This window comes from Vanessa atalanta, chromosome 17 (genome assembly GCF_905147765.1).
Source record: "Vanessa atalanta chromosome 17, ilVanAtal1.2, whole genome shotgun sequence".
In the NCBI taxonomy this organism is placed as follows: domain Eukaryota; kingdom Metazoa; phylum Arthropoda; class Insecta; order Lepidoptera; family Nymphalidae; genus Vanessa; species Vanessa atalanta.
This window is the reverse complement of record NC_061887.1, coordinates 4,373,657-4,395,313: the sequence shown is the minus strand read 5'-3', so window position 1 is coordinate 4,395,313 and position 21,657 is coordinate 4,373,657. Positions and strand designations below refer to the sequence as shown.

The 21,657-nt window shown below is 31.1% G+C and overlaps 4 protein-coding genes across 4 annotated transcripts; 2 read left to right on the top strand and 2 right to left on the bottom strand.

Annotated features, from left to right (window-relative positions):
• The first annotated feature begins 309 nt into the window (after positions 1-309).
• LOC125070600 lies at positions 310-5,673 on the top strand. The gene is made up of 7 exons (XM_047680534.1): positions 310-587; positions 757-940; positions 1,018-1,205; positions 1,498-1,701; positions 1,779-2,069; positions 2,151-2,337; positions 2,473-5,673. The coding sequence occupies exons 1-7, from the start codon at positions 455-457 to the stop codon at positions 4,601-4,603; spliced, it is 3,318 nt and encodes a 1,105-aa protein (XP_047536490.1). The 5' UTR covers positions 310-454; the 3' UTR covers positions 4,604-5,673.
• Positions 5,674-5,893: 220 nt separating this feature from the next.
• LOC125070574 (lipoma-preferred partner homolog) lies at positions 5,894-8,122 on the bottom strand. Its single transcript, XM_047680491.1, has one exon. The coding sequence runs from the start codon at positions 7,828-7,830 to the stop codon at positions 6,406-6,408; it is 1,425 nt and encodes a 474-aa protein (XP_047536447.1). The 5' UTR covers positions 7,831-8,122; the 3' UTR covers positions 5,894-6,405.
• A 1,310-nt stretch (positions 8,123-9,432) lies between these two features.
• LOC125070381 (tRNA selenocysteine 1-associated protein 1) lies at positions 9,433-11,760 on the top strand. The gene is made up of 6 exons (XM_047680226.1): positions 9,433-9,588; positions 9,718-9,849; positions 9,953-10,181; positions 10,506-10,723; positions 11,211-11,376; positions 11,589-11,760. Exons 1-6 carry the CDS (start codon positions 9,556-9,558, stop codon positions 11,708-11,710), a joined length of 900 nt encoding a protein of 299 aa, XP_047536182.1. The 5' UTR covers positions 9,433-9,555; the 3' UTR covers positions 11,711-11,760.
• Positions 11,761-12,516: 756 nt separating this feature from the next.
• LOC125070530 lies at positions 12,517-20,377 on the bottom strand. Its single transcript, XM_047680430.1, has 9 exons — positions 19,546-20,377; positions 18,602-18,834; positions 18,136-18,251; positions 17,600-17,704; positions 17,114-17,236; positions 16,771-16,939; positions 15,548-15,769; positions 15,169-15,379; positions 12,517-14,415 (listed from the first exon to the last, which is right to left on the bottom strand). The coding sequence occupies exons 1-9, from the start codon at positions 20,162-20,164 to the stop codon at positions 13,790-13,792; spliced, it is 2,424 nt and encodes an 807-aa protein (XP_047536386.1). The 5' UTR covers positions 20,165-20,377; the 3' UTR covers positions 12,517-13,789.
• Between the last annotated feature and the right edge of the window lie 1,280 nt (positions 20,378-21,657).

Sequence of the window (21,657 nt, the reverse complement as noted above, 5' to 3'; positions counted from 1 at the left end):
TCAGTCCGAAATGTTTGTATAATATTTATTTATGTCTCATTATTCAATAAGAGGTAAAGCCATAATTGTACCCATGCGGAGTTGGGGCACATGATAGTCAAACATAAATTTAAGTATGAATTAATTTTACTTGTAAAACATTTCAATATTTTATAAACTAATACTAGACTAAACTTTAATAAATATAATATAACTTATATATTTCCATACACATTTTATTAAAGCCCTAACAATAATCTGTACTTTATCTGTGATACAAGCGAATGGAGTGCGGTGACCTCGGTCCTGCGCCTGCGTCTATTACTCCGCGCCGCCGTTGAATTGATTTATATATTCGGACATAGATAAATTTTGTAAATTATATATATGAGAGAGCTTATTGCTTATAGATATTTACATCAAAGAAAGGCTATTCGAAACTTACTGATTTACATTATGTGCATATTTTTTTACAATGGCAGAAGCTTGTAGGCTTGGAACCACAACAGACAGAAAGATTGTCTGTACTCAAGATGAAAATTATTGTGTTTTTAACGTTCTAAGTGTATTTATATCTCTCGTGTCCATACTTGCAGATTTAACAACAGGTGCTTATACTTTTTGTTAATAGTTTATTATAGTTTTAAAGATTTCGTCATTTAAATAACTAGTTTTCTTGAGCTTCACTTTTCGTAGTAATTAACTTTCGATTGTTTCTATTTCTTTCAAAATGAAAACTTAAACTTACATTTAAAATAATTATACTTTTCATTTCAGATATTCTAGTTTTTGCAGAATATTGTAAGGATGGCTATTTGTATTGGGCTTTGTCTACAATGATATTCATACTATCTCCAAATATTTTAATAAATATTTTTTCATTAAGATGGTTTATTATCGATCAGGAATCAAAACTTCGCCATTGGATTACTCATTGTTGTCTAGTTGGATTATTAGAAAGGTAAATTATACAAAAAATAAACAACTCTCTTTGTACTTATAACATTCAAGAATTAATTCATCATTTTATTATTTCAGGTACATAATATTCCTACAGAAAGTATTTTCCTGCAAAAATTTAGAATCAATGAAAACACAAAAATTAATATGTCAACGAAATGATTTGAGTCTGTTGCACTTTTTGTATATTTTCACAGGAACTGTACCACAAATTATATTACAAACATATTCTATTATTATGTTAAATGAAAATTATCATACAAAAGGTAAATAATTTATTACCAATATATTTACTATCATATTCCTAACTACTGCTTAATTCTTAATCAACAGGATAAAGGTTGCAATTGTTTATTTCAAAGTATTAGGAAATAAGAACTAAGTATTTATTAAATAAAAAAAAAAAATCATCTTTATCATGGAAAGTTTTTCAACATAATAAATACATGTATACATATAATTATTTATTTATTATTTCATATTAATAATTATTAAATAAAAATATACTTATATTTTAGATGTAAAACTTAAATTGTAATTTTTGTTGTTTTTTTTCAGTGTTTGCTTTAGTAGCATCAATAGCGTCTGTGATATGGGGTTGTGTAACATATATTTACAGTATTACAACATTCAGTACCAATAATTTTAAATGGAGTTCAATTATTTTAAAACTAACATGGCATTTTGGTATATTATTGGGTAGGATCGCTGGAATCTTATTGTTTACCATAATATTTGGAATATGGACATTAATTCCGTTAGGTAAGATAACTTGATTGGAATAAATAATTCTTGTTATACATGTTATGAAATATTTTTAAAAAAAATTATATTTTTAGGTTTACATTGGTCAGCAATGACATTTTGGATCATAACACAGAAAACAACATTCTGTCCAAATAAATTGGAGGAAACATTTTACAATTCCATCATGGGTTTTGTATATTGTTTTTGTTATATTAATTTACGCGAGGGCCACACAAGGTATCGCCTTTTAATGTTTTACACATTAATAGTTACTCAGAATTTTGGTAGTTTACTTTTGTATGTACTGATATCTGATTCTGAAAAGCAGAAAAAATCATGGTCTATTGCTGCGACTGTGTGTGTAATTGTTGGAACACTAGTTGGTATGTTTTAACACATAATTGAATGCAATACCAAGGGAAATGTGTGATTTGGTAATATATATTAATTCTTTTCATTTTCAGGTATGATAACAATGATATTGTACTATAGATTCTTTCATTCAAAAGGGCCTATTCCTTGGAAGAATGCTCAAGATGATGTTGAACTAAATAACAAAGTTGTAACATCCAATTGTGAAAGCAAAAACAATAAACATAATGGATTAAATCATGTCAGATCTTTTAAAAGTGCTAAAGTCAATGAGACAAGGTAGATTTTTTTTTGTTTTAATAAAATATATATTTCTTGTTAACAGGAAAACAAAATGATCTTTAATTTAATAGTAAGTAGATTTTTGATTTGAAACTGATTTTAGCTAATATTTTTCTTTATTATTTTTAACAGAGGTGATTCTACTACAAGTAATCAACAATTACCACAAAATGACAGTGAGAATGCTGATAAAAAATTCCTATTAGATCATTGGATTGCTAGATCCGGATCACCGACATTTACATCAGCTCCGGTGGGCAATTTAAGTATGGATGTTTCAAGCATAGAATTGTACTCAATTGAAAATACACCACAATCAATTTCTTCAAAGAGAGACAATCAAATAAATACAAAATTAGCAAAAAAGAAAATTTGCTCACCAACAGAACTGAATCTCAAGTTATCATCAATTGAAAACCTGGAAAGTTCTATTGATGAGATTACTTCCAGTACTTTAAATATACAGAAACGCCGCGGAATTTGCTCATCTGATGAATTAAGAGATGACTTAACTAATTTAAACTTAGAGAATTGCAATATTGTAAATGATGATTTCGTTAAAATTATGAAGACTGATAGTTCAGAAATAAGTCATGATACTGATGGCACTAATAAAAAAACTTCATCAGATTCAATTGATATGGATTTAGATTTAAGTTTTAGTGATATAAACAGTTCAGATATAAACACATTTAATGAAAATATTGTACAGAAACTTTGTTTAAGTGCATTAAAAAATATAAAAGTAGGGAATCAAGATGCAGATATTGAAAACATACAAAGAATAGCACTTGATATACTCAAAGAAATGTATACAAAGAAAGATAAAATAAAAAATGGTATATCTAGTGAATTGCTTCAGTCCAAACGAGACCTCGATACACCCACAGAGATTCTATCAGTTCATGATTATGAAAATATATGTGCAGTAAATATTGCAAGAGAAGCTTGGGGTCTCAGATCTTGGAATGGATATTGTGACATAGAAAATTGGTTGCATGATGGTAGTGTTGTTAGAGACAGGAGTAGGGACACTTTGACATCAGGTAGCTCTGAAATCAGTAGTTGTCTATCACAAGAATTAAAAAATGCCATATTATCTGCGCCTGCGTTTCCTAAGAAGGCACACACATACTCTAATGTCTTTGTTAAATTTGAAAGAAGCAGCCAAGAAGATTATGCTAATACAGTCATGTGCCACTCTAATGATGACACTTTCCTAGCCAAGCCTTGCATGATAGATAGCAGTAAAGACCCTAATCATTTAGAACCAATTTTAGAAGAACTTGATGATTTAGGTGACATTGACATGTCATGTAAAAAAAGATTGAATTCGGAAAGTTCTCTTGTTGCAACTATAGATGAAATTAGAAAGGCTACAGTTACTAATTCGCCAAGAAACTTGTACCATAGGAGAGAGCATCAATGGGATTCTCCTCAGTTTCATTCATCTGACAAAACAGAAACGAGTCTTAAAAAAGCCATATGGAAGGAACCTTACAAATTTGATTTAAGTAATAAAATGGAAACCTTGCCAGAAAAAGATTGTATTTTAGATGTATCGCATGGCACGAAGTTTGAGTCAAATATAAAAGATTCGAATGTTTTACCAGTGTCTACTACTTCCAGCTTAGATAGAAGTAAAAGTCAAAATAAAAATACTGCACGGCGGCAAAAGTCAACTTGCACGAAAACTCAAAATAAAAAGTTGAATAATAAATCCGAACAGCCAATTCACGATCTCTCAAATAAAGATATCGATTTTTTATGGCAACTAGTGACAGATAACTCATTACCTATGGGATCAATGGAAGATATATCATTAAGTCGAAAAACACCATCGTTGCAATCTTTAATACAAAAAGAAACACCACCAAATTTAGTTAATACAACAGCATCTAAGATATCAAATATAAAGAAAAATGTTCGAGGTAGACCAAGGAGAAAGTTTTCTATTTTAAGAGAAAGATTTGAACCAAAGCCTAATTTACATTCAGATGAGGAAATTTTATATCATTGTTCTGAAAATGTGGCCCACCAGGTTGACTCTAATATCATGAATGTTCGAAATCAATTTGTTGATCGTATCAAACAAACAGAAACATGTCCCCAAAAACAAACAAATACTATAATAAGTGATGAAAATATATGTTCTATGTTATCAAATGTGCCGTCAAAAAGTATTAAGGAAAAGAGATCATTATTTATGAAACAGGTGCTTAGCCCACCAAGATTTAATACTAAGTTAAGACATAAGGTGTAATTAATGATCTTTAGCCAATTTTTTAATAAGTTCCTACATGATAAACTACTAAATAGTGATTTATTGAATGGTAACAATTTTGCATTGTGATGCATTTAAGTTTAAAATATTTTTGTACTTAAATCAAGTCAATATTAACATAGATCTCACCCTAAGTGTAGTCATTCTATTGTTTCCCATTTATTGAAGATTCATAGTTGTACTTTTGAATTTCGTGATCGATTACGCAAATATATAAAAAAACAATTATTTGACATAACGATTGACGTTTTGCAAAGTGATTTCAGTCATTAGGCATTTAAGAATATAACATTTACAAGCGACAAATCAAGTTGCTTAATAAGAACAAATATTGATAGGTAATTCAAACACTAGTTATTTCACCTAGTTTTGTTATAATAGTAACCATATTTCGTTGTTACTTTTATTTTTTGCTCTCAATTTTTGTCGTATTTTGTCATGTAATTCACTTAATGAAATATCGTAAGAACTTTCAGTTATATTTAAAGTTAAGATTATTTCAGTCAGTTAGTACTCGAATACAACATTTTTCTGGTAAAGCTAGGATATGGAAAGAGTATAATAGTCGCCATTACATTTACGAATTTAACACAAGTGACTGTAGGTATTTTTATATATTTCTGTTGTTCGTGATTAATATATTCGCGAAAGATAGACGAAATAGCATTTAAAGAAGAAGTTAATTCTTATTAAAATCTTGAATTTTTCTTATGTTAAGGAATGCTAATTTTCCTATTGTTTGTCACGGAAACTTTTTACACGTGAGTTATAACGACCAATATACATTTTGAAGATATTACTTTCGTAACTACTCGTAAATGCTATATCACCTTAATACTTTAAATAGATATATGTGATACTAAGTTCTGTTGAAAAATATTATTTCGCTATTAAGATCTACCTATGACACTGAGATTTATCATTTCAGATCTTTTAATAATTAAATAAGATAAATGGAAATCTAATCCGATTTTAGATATGATTTTTTTTCGATTTTTGTTAAGTGTATACTTGCAAATGCATTCCAAAAAAATATAAACTGTGATGTAAGTGCCTTTATTTTTACTGTATTTTCAGCCAGTATTGTAAATTTTGTAGCTTTTTTGTATATAATAAAATTTATACTGTAATATCACGTTTTTATCCTGTACAATGGCCACCTTCCATAGTTTCTTGGTTTTTAAAATTGACGCGTTAATTCATTTTGAATTAAAAAAGTATGCATTTTTTATAATATTTATTTAATAAATATAGATTACAGCTGCCATCATATTATTTATAGCAAAAGCACTTAATAAAAAATGTCTATTCTATAGCATTCATAATGCCACCAAATAAATTAGTATGAATACATCTTTGCCTTTAGTTGTATAATTTGTAAATATCACATTTTAAAATTTTCATAATGTTACTTTTTGATTTTATAACACTATCCTTTATAAATGCAAAAATATTGCTACCTCTTCAGTCTTTGAAGTTATATACATATATTAAACTTTATTTATTCTGATAATTCTAATTCATTTTATCCATACAATAAAATTCTATAAAAATATAACATCTTTAACACTACAAATGTAAGTAATAACAATGTAATGTAGGATTGTCAAAATATTTTTGATTTGATAGTAATAATGTATATAGTATATCTCAAAAGTTATCTTGTATACATATAAAGATATGGCATTTATAACTTATTGTAGTCATTTAAATATAATATAATGAGTTATTACAAAACTATCTGAGCTCAAGCAAGGTAAAATATAGAATAGAATATATATTTATAAATCTGTTGTCATTACATTAGTAATGAGACGGATACGATGAGCGTTGCATGCCTTGCAAAGAATATGGTCATCAAGGGGATAGCAACCACGCCCTTCTGCTTCAGATGATAGTAATAGCCCACAATCTTCACACTTGTAACATCGAACATGAAAACTACGATCTAGAGCAACAACTCTTACAGTTTCTTCTTCTCCTTCCTCAGGCATTATTGGTAGCTCACATACGCAACATCTTGGAGCAAATTTTTTGTGGAAATCTTCAATGCAATGGATTTGATTCATGGCATCCACTGTGAATGGAATACCATCAAGGCTTTTGCCACACACAACACAAGTGAAACAAGTTGGGTGATATGGTTTGCCAGTTGCTCTTAAAATTCTATCTAATATAGGATTGTTACACACTGAACATTTTTCTAAGGTTTCATAATAATCAGCTTCACAATAAGGGTTTCCTTCTACAGCATAAAATGGTTTTCCTTGTAAGTTAGTATTGCATCTGTGGCAACAAAAACATTTGATATGATACAAATTTCCCATTGCAGTACAGCCAGAACTCTCATCTACAACATGTTGGTCGCATTTAACACATATACCAAAGAATTCTGAACTACCAGATATTGACTGGACAAGCATATTAGTTAATGCATCTACTTCTTCTTCCTTTGGCAAAGGGGATTTTCCCATAGGTCTCAAATTACTTTTGTAGTTTTGACTTATTGATGGATTATTAGCTTGTGCTGAATGTGTTTGTGGGTGTAGGTTAATGGGCTCATAAAGTGACTCATAGGTTGATGCCTGGGATACTCCATACTCGGGGTACTCATTTTGATATATAGCAGGATAATGAGGACGATCTTGATTATAATTTAAATTGGCAGTGGCTCTCATCAATTCGCTGTAATTAGAGCTAACAGGAGATGGTGGAGGTATCATTTCTTCATTATGGTTAGGATCAAATGACTTTGATGGGATATGAAAAGGAGGTGGAGGCGGTGGCGGCGGCGGGTTATTCTGATATTGGGGAACATTACTATACATAGTGTTATAACTTTTGGAAGGTATCGCCAAATTTTGTCGAAGTGAATAAGAAGGAAGTGACAACTGGGTTACGTTTGCATAATCTTTGTGCATAGGATGAATATTGCTGGGATGTCGTGGTACATTGCTGTACGTCGGAGGAGGAGGAGGTGGAGGAGGTATATTCTGTGCATTTTGTAATGGAGTTATCTTTGTTGAGTACGAAGGCTCACGCAATGTGTTGACAACGGCGCTGTGTGGAACTTGAGGCTGAGCTTTTTTCTTTGGGGGCACAGCTGGTGGTATCTTTTTTATTTTTCCAGGAGTATTTATGTCCTTAGTCATTTGCAGATCAGCCAATTGTTTTTCCAAGGCGTCAGTGTTATCTAGTCTAGACATAGTTAGTATGTATCTAAGAAACTTGCCGTAACTATTCTTTTTCTTTTAAATATATACAATATACTGCAAATTTAGATCAAAATATTATTTTATATGATATAGTTACACGAGGCAACAAAGTTTAGTTAAAAATGTTTTTACTTTATACATGTTATCACTGTTCAAGTATTCACTAATCACTTGATCATGTTACTTTGTAGCACTAAAACCTCAGTCACACGCACACGTCATTCATTATTTCGACATAATAAAAAATAATATAATTCGATATTTTTGGCACATAGGGCGAACTTAAGACAGTGGTGTGCGATTATTTTATTAATCATTACAAAATCGACCTTTATTTAAATAATAAATTTTAGCATCATAAAAACTTTAATTATTATTTTTTTAAATATTTTTTGAGAAATCCATTTTTGAAGTACGTTTTAGTTGCAACAAACAAAAAAATATTTTTACGTTCCCCATAATCGGTCGTTACAACTAACTGCTATACTTATAATAATTAATATCTCTATAAATAGAAATAAATAGGTTTGATTAAAAAATGAATATTTCTCCTAATCGATTACTATAAAACCCACGATTTAATGACCGAAACAATCATTCACGAGGTTTTATAAACTGTTATAATCATTCAAGTATTGTATCATCATAAATTTCGTCAGTGGCAGTACATGACACTATAATTAATCTACTCATGGTTTTAAGTAGCATTCCTGATTTAATATTATTAGGTAGCATTTTATAAAAAGTTAATATGTGAAGCTAAGCTTTATGACGACAAGCGATTTAAAGATGAGTTCAGTTGTTGTTATTAAGGCGAAGTTGTGAAAAATGCCTCATTGGTCTTGTAGCTAAATTGCAAATGTGCAGATCCTAAGGTCCTGTGTTGAAATCTCGAATTAGAAAAATACAAATTTACTGGGTATTTTGTCAAGAATTTTTATGTCAGATCAGAGTTCGCAAAATTCGCAATGATTACATTCTTGAGATATATGCTTAGATAAGATGATAGGCAAATCTTTTATATCTATTTAAATATTATTATTTTCTTTTATATCTATTTTTTTTTCAAAGCACTTTCATAATTATCTTAAATCATATAATTATTATGTAAACCATCCTCGTTTATTGCTCTTTCTATTGGTGAAATCCGTATCAATATCTATTGAGTGGTTTAGAGGTAGATAGCGGAAATATACAAACTTAAGCGACTTTGTCTAAATATATATATTTGTTTATAGTTTATAGCTTAAAATAGGTGACACGGGAAAAATGTTAATAATATTTTGGCATGAAAACCTGTAAACATTAATTTTTAGTTTACAGAACGGAACAAAACAGACCAGAAATTTTATATATATTTTTAAATATTATTAATAAACATAATGCATTAAAACCGCTAATAAAACCAACATAATATTTGTTCAACGGCTAACGTTGATAATCGATACTACATGACATCTAGTACCAATAATAATCGAACTGGTAATCAAAAAGTTATGAATATATTAATAGCTGGTTTTATAGGGTATAAGTGCATTAACTTCTACGCTCCATAGTATTGTCTATGGTGTCGCTGTCATATATTAATGACAGTTGGCAGTTCAGACATGAGACAAATAAAAACACAAACATCTCACCATATAATTTGTGTTACAGCGTAAATTAAATACACCAAAATATATCTGAAACTAAAATAATATATTTTTGACAAAGATTATGGCGATGCAGTGCCAATTATGGATGGGCAGTGTAAGTGCCTTTCCTTGATTTTTTACCACTGTATCAGATACCACAATGTTAATATTGCTCGAAATCACTTCATCGTTTGAATTTTGTATTTATCACCACAGTATAAAGTAACAATAATATAAATTATAGTTGGAGCCAAACATGACCGAAAGCTTCATAATGGCTGCGTTTCATCGTATGGGACAGCGTCCACTTGCTGTTAAGGTTATGCGAAACAAATTCTCAGGTGAACCGGCTGGATACGCTTTTGTTCATTTCCAGGTAATTGTTTCATATTTCATCTTTAAAAATATGATTATTACTTAATTTATTTAAAGAAAACAATTGGATATTTAAATTTAAAAATAATATTTTGTTATTTTAGACAGATGAAGGAGCAATGGATGCTATGCATAAACTTAATGGTAAACCAATTCCCGGAACATTTCCTGTAGTGCGCTTCCGACTGAACACAGCTTCAAGAGAGGCACGAGCAAATATGCAACAAGAAAGAGAGTTCTCAGTATGGGTCGGTGATCTTAGTCCGGATGTAGATGATTACTCTCTGTACAGAGTATTTGCAGCAAAGTATTCATCGATAAAAACTGCTAAAGGTAATCTATATTTTAATATATGTATATTAAAAATATTAGGCCAATATTCAATTTAATGTCTCTAACTGTGTTAACATTGTGCCTCTCAATAGGTAATACCTAAAAAACATACATTTTCCCCCTGGCAAATAATTGACAAAGAAATTAACATCTTAGATTCTGCAATTGGCATTGGTTAATTATGGGTTGGTTTATTTTGCAATTCAAGTGCCTTTTTTTACCAGGTGGCTCGTTTGCCAAAAAAAGGCTTTATGTATGAATATGTATGTTATAAAATATGTGATATAAAAAAATAATATGTAATACCTTTTATTTATCTTCTAGTAATACTAGATAGTTCAGGTTATACAAAAGGGTATGGATTTGTCAGATTTGGCAATGAGGATGAACAACGTAATGCTCTCTATGCAATGAATGGATACACAGGTCTAGGAACTAAACCACTTAAGATATGCACAGCAGTGCCTAAGCCAAAAGGTGCAACTACCACACAAATGCCTACTACTCCTGTGACTACTACCGCAACATACAGCAGTGGGACGGTATGATCTTTTAATATGTATACATATAGTAATTTTGTAAAATAATAATATATGAATATTATGAATATATTTTACAATTTAATACAAGACCAATATTTTATATTGAAAGAAAGCCTCTTTATTGTGTACAAGTTGTAAATGCAGGTCATCTTGACCTTCTCATGCTTAATATTTTTAGTATGTTATTAAACCATTAGCAGGTTTCAACTCAAGTATCTTTGAAAAATGCCTAGAATAAAATATTGAAATTAAAATTCTAAAATTATATGTTAGTAACTTAAAAAAATGGCTTTGTATTTCATCATCTGTAAATTAGAGCTTATTTATTGTTTTAAGGCATAATGATGGTATACAAGTTGATTCCACAGAAAGCAGATATGTAGGTAGCAGTAGATAGGATGCTTGCTTAGTTTAGCGCTTATGCAGGACATTCACCAAAGTGTTCAAATCTTAGAAAAATTATACTAACATGCGATTATAATTATAGGAGTACAATCATTACTATGATCCATCAGCCTATTGGCAAAATTACTCAGCATGGTCGGGATACTATGGGCAAGGCGACCAGAGTGCAGCTGTGCAGACAACACCGGTCGTTGACACAACACAAGCAGCAGCCCTCAAAGCACAAAATGATGATTTGGCACTTGTTGGTTAGTATTCAAAATATAACTTAAAACTTATATATATATATATATATATATATACATTTATATATACATTTTCTTACAACATTGATTTTAATTGATTAAATTATAAATATAATTTCGTCATCATCATCACCATCTATGCTATGGCGATATATATATTTTTCTGTATTTGCCATTTCATAAGGTGATTTGAAATACTTTTTTCTGTTTCGCAGATCATAAAAAAATTATCGACGTAGATCAGATGAATCAAGATTTCCTAGACCCTGAATTGTCGCTATGGGATGCGCTTGAATCTTCACAGTGGTTTCCTCATGAAATTATAGAAGCTCATTAATAATAGTGTTGTATATATATATTTTTATAAATAAATTATTCTAAGCTGCATAAGTGTTTTTTTTATTTCAGCTATTTTTCGAACCTCTCAGTAAGTTACTGTGAGTTTTACCCGACCCCCTCACCTTTCTCCTAATCTCATGTAAGTTTATTCAAAATGAGTATTTTTTTCATTATTACAAAATGAGTAGTAGAAAATCTTAAAAGCTCATTAATTCTCATTCAGTCCACGTACGATAACAAAAAGTGAATACCTACTGGCCACCGTTATGTCCATGTAATTTTCAACAAAATTATCAATAATAATTTAAGCAATATAAATTACGTTCTATTTGCCGAGATCCCTCTCACCCACATGAGATTGCGTCAGTTTGGGTTCGAATACACCCCGCACCCTTAACCTTCTCACATAAATAATAGAATCTTATTACGACATCAAGGAAAAGAGCCGTTCTATTGTAAAGCGGGTTTGAACGAAGATTTTTCCAGATTATGTTCCTTCATGTGTCCATGAAGTGCACCAAATTTCACGAAAATTTGCCACATTTGTAATTTGTAACAAGAGGAGACGGATAAATTTGGATTAAATATATAGCTGATAAATTTTATGACGATACGTTTGCTCCATTTCTTAGGACCGCAGTTAAGCTATGTAGCCATCTTCAAGAAAGGGACAGTCTAATTATAAGAACAAATAAACGAAAATAATTATAACGTAGTAGTAGCGATTAGCCAATTTTAAAGGGAACGAAATAAAAATCCAGATAACATGCAATTTTATTTAATTATTAACCAACATGACAGCTGTTATATAATATAAAATACATAATGTACATTTTGTTTAAAGCGTTGCGAAGCATCACTTGCTTAGACAATTAACATGAGTTGTAATTTATCCGCAGGATCTTTCAAAAACATGGTTACCTCACTTGTTTTTCTACCTTTATATCAATCATATTTAAAAAAATAGGCTTATGTATGATTATAAATAAGAGATTACATAATTACAGTTCTTTAAGCTGACCGTTAGCATAGCCAGGAATTTTCTAGGGTAAGTCACACTACTTATAAATTAAACATAAAGTGACAGAATAATATGAATTATTTTCTATTACACAACAAGCATTTATATTGTCTCCCATTTGCTAAACATTTCTATGTAACTAGATATAAGAATATATTTCTTTACAGAACTACATGTTGAGAAATATTTCTATGGAATTATTCTTATAGACATAAAACAATACATAAAATGTTATAATTAAAAAATAATCAAATTAAGAATTTAATGTTCTGGTTTCTGAGAGTCGAACATTCTCGTCCCCTCTGTCTCTGCCTGGCTACGCAGTGACAGTGTCTAATATGAATTACATGTGAAAAAAAAAACATTATTTTTTCGTTTGATATTGAAATTATTTCCAAAGTTACCTGTATTTTTAGCAAGACATACAGATTATACAAATACAAATAAAAAACACTTGAGTTTTTAAATATTTACTGCTTTTTAAGAACTTAAAAGATACGCGATAAATATGAATCAGTAGAAACAAGTAGTCATTATTGTCTGTGCCAATAAAGAAAAGATTTATAAATGACGGGCGATCTGCTGCCATTCCGCTCGCATACTATTCCACCTTTTTATAAAAAAATAGTATCAGTTTGAATTTTAGTGTTAAGCGCAAGAGGTTACTTGCGCGATTTTTTCGTGATATTTTTAAAGTTCTTCTCGTAAGGAAAGTTTTGCAAGAAAAATAATGACCTTAGAAAAAATACTTACAAAAATATTATACAATCAAGAAGAGAAAATATTATAATAATAATTAATTAATATTATTCACTTGCATAACCTTATTTAACTTAAACAAATTCAAATTAATTTAATGACATCATAAATATAATGTTATTCTCTTATTCAACACAATTTTAATTCTAAACGATTTCATCAACCTAAATTATTTTGCTATTTGTATAAACAATATATACTTATGTACTTTCAACAATTTATGAAACTTTTCTTTACTGACACGCATTATACAAAAATTAAATATGCTTAAATATGAATATAAAACTTATCAACTAGTTAAAGCTGTGTAATTGTAAACGAATTATTCCTCTGTTTTTTTGTCGGGCTTGGCAGCACTGTAATACCACTAGGCGTATTACTAGTCCGGCTATCGTGACTGGCAACACTGCTCGGTGACAATATTTGGGGCGATGATAAAGATGTATTTTTCGCCATATAACCGACAACAGAATTCAACAATGTCGATGGCAAAGCGATCGGTGTCAACTGTCCAGCGCCGTGGGCTATGTACGTCTGGAACATCTTCTTGGCTGTAGATGATGGGTCGTTAACTGTCAATACCACTAACGATCCCGTTTCAATGTTAGATGGAATCAACTGTGGTACACCGTTAATAATTTCGGGTGTCTTCACTTGCAAGTTGGGTGTGTTTAATTTGGAAATCGTTGCCATATTTTCTGTTTCCGATGTAGGAATGCCTTGCGTCTTGTTCGCTTTGCTCAGAGGAGTTAACGTAGCTAGATTTAATTTTGAGGGTGTTTCATCTGTATCCGGTGTATCTAATTTTCGATTTAGTGGAGTACATTTCGCTCGTTCAATAATATCTTCAGCTGTAATGGCGTGGTTGTGACGTCCGGTATTACCTGGCAGCATCGTCGATTCCAAAGCTTTCGCTCCTTTACCTTGAAAAACAATTGTAAACAACCATATTTATAATTTATTTTCCGCAAATTCATAATGTCGTAGACTATTTTTAATAACTGCTTAAAAGTAATTATTTTGAATTCTAATGATTGAATGTTGTGAACCTGTTAATGTATTGTTTATCAATTTGGATTTGGAATGATAATTTGTAAGATTAGTGCCAAAATATAAATAATAAATTATAATTCCTATTGATTCCTTTTTTTAATCATAGCTTATTTTAATTTTAGAATTATATTTACGTTTTAGATTCTTTATTGTTTAAAAAAAACCTGTTCTAAACAAAACATACTTTTAGTGCTTTCTATTTTATCTAAGACGTTATATTTTCGTTATATAAATGGGGATCCCGCTACTGTCGTATGTATCAGTTGTACCGATGATTTCCTCCTGATCGATTTTGGCGCCCGGCGGCTATACGCAATGGAGATACTAACCAAATAGGTACATTTCCTAATTCTTCGCTGCTGAGACTTTTTTGACGGAGAAACCCAATCTTTTAACTCGACCCGATGATTCGAACCGTCAAGATCAAAAAGTCTAGCACACACATACAAGCAGTCTAACATACATATCTACACGGACACACTGCTAAAACCATACTTGGTCGAGTCGGATAATTGTATTCAGGATTTTTTTGCTAACGCTCCTTCAATTGAGAACTGTCATTTTCAAACGACTTCGACAAAGTTCCCCTATTTGAAGTAATGATTGTAAATGGTCGCTCTCACTCTGCCTCACGCGCAGCTCGCGCGCGGCCTTGAGGCGCTCCCGCTCGGCGCGCTTCTCGCCCTGCACGCGCTCGCGCTCCCGCTCCGCGCGCTTGACGGCGGCCACGCGCTCCTCCTTGAACTCGTCCCTGAGCTTCATCACGTCCCAGGGCACTTTCGCGCGCAGCGCTTTGTCCACTTGTGCGCCGTTAAGCTTCTCTTCTTTTTTAAACTTTAAATAAACAAAGACGCATATTTCGTTATGTGATCTACTTTTTAATCAAAGTGAGTATTTAAACATAAAAGATACAATCCAAATACTCTTTATAATACAGGCGAGCAAGTATTTAAAAAAATAAATGAATCTAAATGTGAGTAGTTAAAAGGCATGTTGACCTACCTTTAATTTTAATTCCTTCCTCGTCCGATCGGGGAACAGTGGGGCCATCAGTGTGAAATCGGTACCTATAGCCGCTAGCGCTCGGTAAAAGCGAACAGTTTCTGCTGCACTCCATTCCGCAGTTCTGGGACCGCGTTTGTACTTGTAGCCATTGCTGCTGCCCCAGGCACCTTCGTGGACGACAGATGAAACCGCTCGACCACTATTTGTTTGGTTGATGACCTGAGGAAATTATGACATTTATTAGTACAAAGTCAGCTTTGTACTGATGTCTCAATTGGTTGAAGCACATAGAAATTAATTTAACTTTGAGCATCTCAAGTTTCCGTGTGCATAATTTGTGTTTACCAATTAACCCCGTACTCAGTTCCTAAGGTCATTGTGTCGACATCTGCATGTTAGATGATATTGTGCCTTATGTGTATCTTGGTGGATAGGATATGTATGGTAGCGTGGAATAAGCGGCAAACTTTCTCAAGATGAGACGAAGCTTGTGCCTCAGAGCTGATTAGAAAATGACGCCTCCTAGATCGAGGATTGAAGAGAGATGTGACTCGCAAATATATCAATTAAAAATTAGTAAAACGATTATACTTATGATGCAAGTTAGCATACTTATAAGTTTCAGGTAGAATTATATGTTATATGTTGTCGAAAAATATAGGGCAATGTTGTTTAACTTAAAAGATTAGGTTAAGTATATTAATATTGGTCAATTATTGTAGTATCGAACTCCTCGTTCACTCGAAAGACACATAATCAGCACTTGACATTGTAGAATATATTTTATATGGTACACCTTTTTCACAAATTCTATTTCGAGCTTGAAGTGAATGTTTGATATATGGAATATATATTAAATTTTGGTACATATTTTGGGATAGGAACTTATTATGACTTAATTCGGATTTTAAAATTTTTACCAAACTTTATTGGCATCTATTTTATTAATTTATGAGTGAATCAGTTTGAGCTAGACAGACTTAGCCAGGGTCTAAAGGCAATGGCACTTACAATAGGTTGCCTACACATGTCTCAGTAAAATAAAAAAAATAGATTTTTGTCTGGCCACTGAGAGAATCTGTTTCTGACAGTTTCATGACTGAATGATACTATGAAACTTTCAATGTTAAAATTTCTTTCATTTCCCCTAACAAATAATATAATTGAACAGGAAAACATTATCTTAGAGACCATATTGTTATAATATTAAGAACAATTACCAAGCTCTCTTCATCGAGTATGATTTCACCCTTGGGTCCAAGTTTAATTTGAGGTACAGGTGCTGGCTTGTCTTTCTGTGGCTCCGGTACAATGACTTCAGTCTTTTTTGTTCTTTCGATTTCTTCTTTCACATTTGCCTCTTTGATGTTTATTTCGTCTTCATCTGGCCTATAAATATCCAAGTTTATTAATAAAAAGTCTAGAAAAGGAGGAGAGTTTGGGGTGAGGGGATGAAAGAGAGAGGATCCCGGCCACATTAACTCTCAATTTTCAAGTTTGCGTCATTATATTTCTATGTTTTTTTATACAAAAATATTAAATATATTAGTGGTTTATACTTACACTATGGGGTTAGAGGTAGGATTGTAGAAGATGAGGTCGTACATTGTCAGGGCGTCCCGTTTAACATTTTCACGTCTCCGCCTCATCGTTGTCATGCGGCGACTAGTTTCCTGTCGTTTCGCCCTGTATATAGATAGTACAATTACACTTGGTATGCATCTAAAAATTTTTGGCAAGCCTGTCTGTTGGTACCACCCACTCATCAGATGTTCTACTGCCGAACTACAGTATTTAGTATTATTGTGAGTTTGAGGGTGATTGAGCCAGTGTAACTACAGGCTCAAGGGATATAACATCTTAGTTCCCAAGGTTGGGGGCGCATTACCGATATGTAAATGTGTGTAAATGGTTAATATTTTTTTGGAGCTGAAATGTCTAGGTAGTGATTAGTTACCATCAGATGACAGACTTGCATATCTGCAATAAAAAAATCTATATTATTAAATTCACATAATTTTGTTAGAAAAATAATTATTTATAAATTACTTATTATTTTGTTTCTCTTTAAGCGGTGACCCTGGTGGTGGTGGTTGTGTCATGACCTGGCTGACACTTGAGCAAACAGAGTCGTTCCTAACTCGACTGACATCTCTGTGAAAGTATAGTACAAAAATATTTCAATAACACATAACTATATAGGTATATATAAAATCCAAATAAAAAAAAATACATTATATTTAAACATAAAAAGTAAAACTTTTTCCAAAATAAGAACACTATTATATATTAAATAAAAATTCGACACATTGAGCAATAATAAGATAAAAATTAACAATTTAATGCACACAAACTAATCATGTTTAATATTATTTGAATTACTAAAGAATTGAATAGAACACTAGGCCAATGTTTTATTGGTCAATTAAAGTTTAGATTTTATTAAATATAATTACAAAAGTGTATATTTAAAAATACACATTTAAATTTTTCAGACATTAAAAATTATGGTACTCTGTATGTTACTGTAAATGTATCTATGTATGTTCCTATTGTTCAATAGCACATTTATATTTGAAATTCACCTATTAGATAAAGATTGATGTGTGCTATGTGATGTGTGAGAGTCATGTCGTTGTCGCGACGTACTTGATGCAAGGAGGTTCCGTCGACTTTCATCTTCTGACTCACTTGCACTACCCTTAAATCATATTAATTTCATCATAAAATTGAAACATACATTCAAATAGTTCTACTCAAAGTTAAATAAAATATATATTAAGTAAAAAAATAAATACATTTAGACAATAAGTACTTTTGAGCTGCAATAATAGATATCTATGTAAGTTTGACCAATCTTAGCTTATAAAGAATATAATATGTAAGTGTTTAATTTTTTTCTAAATCTGTAAACTAAATAAATATGTATAAAATATACATTTCTTATGTACATATCATTTGGATATAGTTATGTTTAAGCTTATAATGAAAGTAAGTTAAATATTTATTATTAATACTAAATATTTCATAAATAATGTAGTGTTTTCTTACTTGAACACTGTTTCTTCTGTGAGGTCCCAGTCTTGGTGCTGGTCGAAGCTTGGGACGGACTTTGCTTGGTGACGGCAATGGTACAATAGGGTCAAACAATACTTCTGCATTTTCTGATATTATTTCATTTTTCAACAAGTCAATAGGTTTATGTAAGATATTGGCTGGTTGCAGTGGAACTATACCATCCATTGCCTCTTCATTTAAATTTTCATCAATGCTAGGTGGATTGTCTAATAAAAAAATAATAGAATAGGTTAATCATGGAAAATGTCATTAAAAAAAAGTGTGAAGAACTCAAATGCAGGTTAGTAGATAAACATGTGGTAGGGAATTCAATTGAACAAATGTCTTCCTTTATTGTTGAGCATGAGATTTATTACAAACTCATTTCTTTATAGTATAATTATACATATCTTAAACACATGAAAACTCGATGGTGCTTGTATAGATTTGAGCTACTATACTTAGTTAACAATCACATACTCTATCTACTGGACCAGGCACTCATTTTGGCCCAAGTTAGTACCAATTTACACACACACATTTAGACACCATTTACCAGAAGATTGATTTAGAACAAAAAATGTTAAACACAAAAAGTATTTTTTTATTATCACATTATAACTATTTCATTTTCTTATTATATTTTGATATAAAATGTATAAGGTTAGGTAATTTCTTGGAGAGAATTATGTAACATAGCAAGACAATGTGATTTAGCATAAGAATTTCGGCTTCGACAAATATTTTTATTTAATAAAGATGCTTTGAGCATCCAAGAAATATATTGATAAGCAACACTAAGACCACATTGTTGTAAGGCTATCTGACTGATGTTGAATGAAGTAAATTAGTTGAAGGGCATTTTTATAGTAAGATTATTATTCCTAAAAAATTACTTAAATTTTTTATCTCATTATGTTTTTTAGTGACTAACTTACCTTCACTTCCATGTTTTTTCTTAGATCTACTGTTGTGACTGATATTACTGATCACACTATCAGCTATTTGTAGCTCATTATTCGCTGTAATTTTTTGGGCTACAGGAGTTGGTATATTTTTCTGCGGTGTGGTTATCTTTTGAAGATCTAAACTTTTAATTTTCGGTGATGGTACAATAGGTGATGCGAATGTTCGTTTCGGACTGTCTCTTCGTAATGGTGAAGCAAAAACATTGTCTAAATTTGATTTAATATTTAAGTTTGCATTTAGAAGTGATTTATCTGTTGGTAATGTGGAAGAGTATTCTTTATGTGGACTTTCATTTGTCTCCGTCAGATGGAGTGGTGTTTTTTCTCGTACTCTTGGGGTTTTTATGACTTTAATGGGTGTTGTTTTACCACTAATAGTTTGGGGATCAGAGGTACTTTTTACATATGGTGTTAAATTTTGTTCTTGATTTAATGTGGGATTTACTTTAGGAGTCCGAGGACTCCTAGTAACTTTTTCGGATATTTCCTTTGACGGAGGCGGTTTGTTTTTGCTGTCAGCTGCTTCATTAATTTTTCTCCTTGGTGGTAACGATGTTACAGCTTTTATTCTCGCCCTTCTAGTAGACATGATAAATCGAAATATTTCCGTGTGGTAAATAATAAGTATATAATAGTAAGTATAGTACGTTAGCTAGAACATAATTAGGTTACACTTTTGCGATGAATATATTACAATATTCAGTAAAAATCATAAATATTGTAAAGTATTTAAGTTGAACACACAGGCACAAGTGAACTTCAAATTCATGTTTATGCGACTTGACATTTGACAAATCCAAGAATTCTGACAGTAGTGAGTGCCGTGAGGCGTGAGTGGATAGCAAAACGAAGTTATTGGATGGCGGATAACGGATGTTATGGAGTTGCCAACTTCTAAAATATTTCATTGTGGTAGTTGTAGCACAAATACATAATAAATTTAAATGGAATTAAAGAAGGAAGGCAAATTTAAGAGCTTAATTATTATCAAGGTCTTATTATTTTGGTTTGTACCGATTACGTAACGAGCAAGAATCTGTCGTAAAAATAATTGATTAGATTTCGTTCTACTTGGTTTGATTCTATGGTAGTTATATCAGGAGTAATTAAATTGTGTCTTATACAGATATTTTATATATAATACTAGATTGCGATATTAATATAAATCTTTATTTAAATTAAAAAACCGAAGTTTGTTAACATACCGTTTTTTTTATTGAATAATAACTTTTTTTTATCAATGTTTATTTTACTAAGATTTTTTTGATAGAAAACTATTTTTTTTAAATATCAGCCCTTAAATTTCCTACTGTTGGGGCTAAGGCCTCCTCTCCCTTTAAAGAGTAGGTTTGGAGCATATTCCACCACGCTGCTCCAATGCGGGTTGGTGGAATACACATGTGGCAGAATTTCGTTGAAATTAGACACATGCAGGTTTCCTCACGATGTTTTCCTTCACCGCCGAGCACGAGATGAATTGTAAACACAAATGAAGCACATGAAATTCAGTGGTGCTTGCTTGGGGGTTTTTTAAAATGTTTTATTTTTATTTTATCACTTCTATTTATGTATCAAGAGCTTGGTTAGGGATTATTCGAATTGGTGAATTTCAGTATTTTTATAGTCATACTGGTTTTTATGGAGTCATGGCATGTATTTAGCATCGTTAATAGAACAGGTATAAATAAATTACATTATTTTTAATTAAATGTTTGTATAATTTATCTAATTTTAAAACAAATCTTGAAAGTGACTATGTAGAAATATACTTCGGTAAGATTTGTTTTCATTAAAAAGAATTTCTATTATTCCATAATATTTTGCAATAAAATTTTACGTTATATGATATAAATTATTTTGCTACGTAGCAACATACGCAATATTGATGATCTTCCTCCCCCGCTCCATATCTAATATGGGGTTTGAGGAGTAAACGTGAAATATATAATTTACACTAAAAGGAAATCAATTTGACCATTATGTTGACTACTACTAATATATTAAAAAATGTTTTTAATTAATCCATATTTCACAAAGATTTATAATTGTACTGTAGTTATAAATTTAACTTATCAAATTTAA

Coding starts and splice junctions, on each gene's coding strand:
- LOC125070600 (XM_047680534.1), top strand. CDS start 455: ATGGCAGAAGCTTGTAGGCTTGGAACCACAACAGACAGAAAGATTGTC. Junction 941..1,017: donor CTAGTTGGATTATTAGAAAG/GTAAATTATACA, acceptor TTATTATTTCAG/GTACATAATATTCCTACAGA. Junction 1,702..1,778: donor ATGGACATTAATTCCGTTAG/GTAAGATAACTT, acceptor TTATATTTTTAG/GTTTACATTGGTCAGCAATG.
- LOC125070574 (XM_047680491.1), bottom strand. CDS start 7,830: ATGTCTAGACTAGATAACACTGACGCCTTGGAAAAACAATTGGCTGAT.
- LOC125070381 (XM_047680226.1), top strand. CDS start 9,556: ATGGCGATGCAGTGCCAATTATGGATGGGCAGT. Junction 9,589..9,717: donor GCCAATTATGGATGGGCAGT/GTAAGTGCCTTT, acceptor TATAAATTATAG/TTGGAGCCAAACATGACCGA. Junction 9,850..9,952: donor ACGCTTTTGTTCATTTCCAG/GTAATTGTTTCA, acceptor TTGTTATTTTAG/ACAGATGAAGGAGCAATGGA.
- LOC125070530 (XM_047680430.1), bottom strand. CDS start 20,164: ATGTCTACTAGAAGGGCGAGAATAAAAGCTGTAACATCGTTACCACCA. Junction 15,770..16,770: donor TACTCGATGAAGAGAGCTTG/GTAATTGTTCTT, acceptor TAATTTCCTCAG/GTCATCAACCAAACAAATAG. Junction 15,380..15,547: donor GGAAGGAATTAAAATTAAAG/GTAGGTCAACAT, acceptor GTTTATTTAAAG/TTTAAAAAAGAAGAGAAGCT.